This window comes from Apaloderma vittatum, unplaced genomic scaffold (genome assembly GCF_000703405.1).
Source record: "Apaloderma vittatum isolate BGI_N311 unplaced genomic scaffold, ASM70340v1 scaffold25362, whole genome shotgun sequence".
Taxonomy (NCBI): Eukaryota; Metazoa; Chordata; class Aves; order Trogoniformes; family Trogonidae; genus Apaloderma; species Apaloderma vittatum.
The window spans coordinates 3,184-4,921 of NW_009702290.1; the positions used below are offsets into that span (position 1 = coordinate 3,184).

Genomic DNA, 1,738 nt, shown 5'->3' on the forward strand with positions numbered 1-1,738 from the left:
CAGGGGAGGGAAAAGCGGGGGGAGGTCACTTCACCCCAGCCAGAACATCCTTTTTTTTTGCAGCCCGGGCAGGTGTAAGAAGTCGGAGGCGATCTACAAGCAAACAGGCGTCCCGGGGGAATATCACAGCCCTGGTGAGAGGGGGGAGCCCGGCCGTGATAGGGGGCAGGGAACTTCCCCTCATCCCTGTCTGAAGCAGCTGGGTGTGCCTGGGGCCGTGCCCTGGAGGGGTGCCTGCCTGCTCCAGCTGAGGTCCTGACTGGGACAGCCTCTGTGGCCGGGTACCAGCTGCACCCCAGGGTGCTCTGTGCCAGGGATGGTGTCCCACCAGAGTGGTGGATGACCCTCCCCACTCCCTCCCTCTGGGAAGCCATTCTGGGGTAAGACACGTTTAGACCAAGCTTAAATCCTGGGGAAAAACAAGTTCCTCTGCAAAGGGGCCAAGGGTGGGTGCTGCCAAAGGATGAAGCGAGAGCAGTTCCTCACCAGCCCTGGTGTTGGTCTGACCCTGGCCACGGGCAGGGACCACCCCCAGACCCTCCGCTCTCGCCTTCCCACGGGCTGTGGGCTCCCCTGGGCTTTCAGAGGAGCCTCAGCAAGAGGAGAATCCAGGAGGGAGAGACACAGGAGAAAGACGGGCTGGGGTGGGGGCAGCCCTTTTGCACCACTGGAGCTCTCAGGACGAGGTCATTAATTTTTCCCTTTCCTTCCCATCCTTTTACAGAGAGAGGCAATAAAACGGTGCAGGTGCTGGATACCGACGGCAAGACCTACGCTGTCATCTTCGCCTCCAGGGTGAAGGACTGGCAGACCTTGCACATGCTGAGGCTCTACAGTGCGTGCCCGGGGGGCTCTGACCGGGGTGCAGGGCTCGGGGGTGCCGGGTGCTTCGCAGGAGCCTGGGGACCCGCGGGAGAGACCCCCTCCTCCCTCCTGCCCTGGGTCGGGTGTGGGAGAGGGGCTGGGGCTGCTGCGTGTCTGCTGCAGCGGTTCGGGGCTGGCAGAGGAAGGGGCTGGGGCTTCTGCACATGGCTGGGTGTCCATGGCCCTGGACAGGCTGCTTGGTGAAATGGGGTGAGGAGCAGGGGTCCTGCTGCAAGGGGGGAAGGAATGATGGGGATGGGAACCAAGAGAGACCGGTCTCTTCTCTCCATGCTGGTGCCAGGATCTCTGCTTCATCCTGTCCCCTGGGAGGGGTCCCTCATGTGCCTGGCCACCACTGCCCGCCAGGACCTTCCCCACTGCCTCCAGCCTTCTCCCCGGGACCCTCATCTGTCCCATCCTCACCTGGCAAGCTGCCAGCCGCCCAGGAGATGCAGGGACATGCCACAGCCCGGTGCTAACTCGTGTCTTTGCCTTTAGGCAGAACCCAGAAGGTGAGCCCCGAAATCGTGGCACTGTTCAAGAAGCTCGCGAGGGAGAAGAGCTTCACCGACGAGATGATCAGGATGCTGCCCAGGCAGGGTGAGCCCCGGGTCAGGGGGCCTCGGGCGGTACGGGGAGCCGGGACACGCCAGCAGGGAGCAGCCCAGCCCATGACTGCCACCACTTTGTGGTCTGAGCTGGCAGGAGAAAGCTCTGGTAGCCCGAGGCTCTCCAGCACGTCGTGGCTTTCACCTTGCTGTTCATTCCTGGGTTGTCTATTTTGGGTGCTGAGCGGGACTAGCCAGACCACAGCCCCGAGCTCAGCCCTTGTCTCTGTTTTCGCAGAGGAATGCAGCCTCGATGGAGCGTAGGT

General features: G+C 62.8%; 1 protein-coding gene across 1 annotated transcript in view; it reads left to right on the plus strand.

The window, feature by feature from the left end:
- LOC104281500 (extracellular fatty acid-binding protein-like) overlaps positions 1 to 1,738 on the plus strand; it is a gene marked incomplete at its 5' end in the record, with an annotated part of 8,131 nt that overhangs the window by 3,136 nt on the left and 3,257 nt on the right. Inside the window, 4 exons of the mRNA XM_009879507.1 lie at positions 64 to 134; positions 725 to 835; positions 1,363 to 1,464; positions 1,711 to 1,732. Of these exons, the coding sequence (XP_009877809.1) occupies positions 64 to 134; positions 725 to 835; positions 1,363 to 1,464; positions 1,711 to 1,732 (306 nt within the window). The remainder of the gene's footprint in view (positions 1 to 63; positions 135 to 724; positions 836 to 1,362; positions 1,465 to 1,710; positions 1,733 to 1,738) is intronic.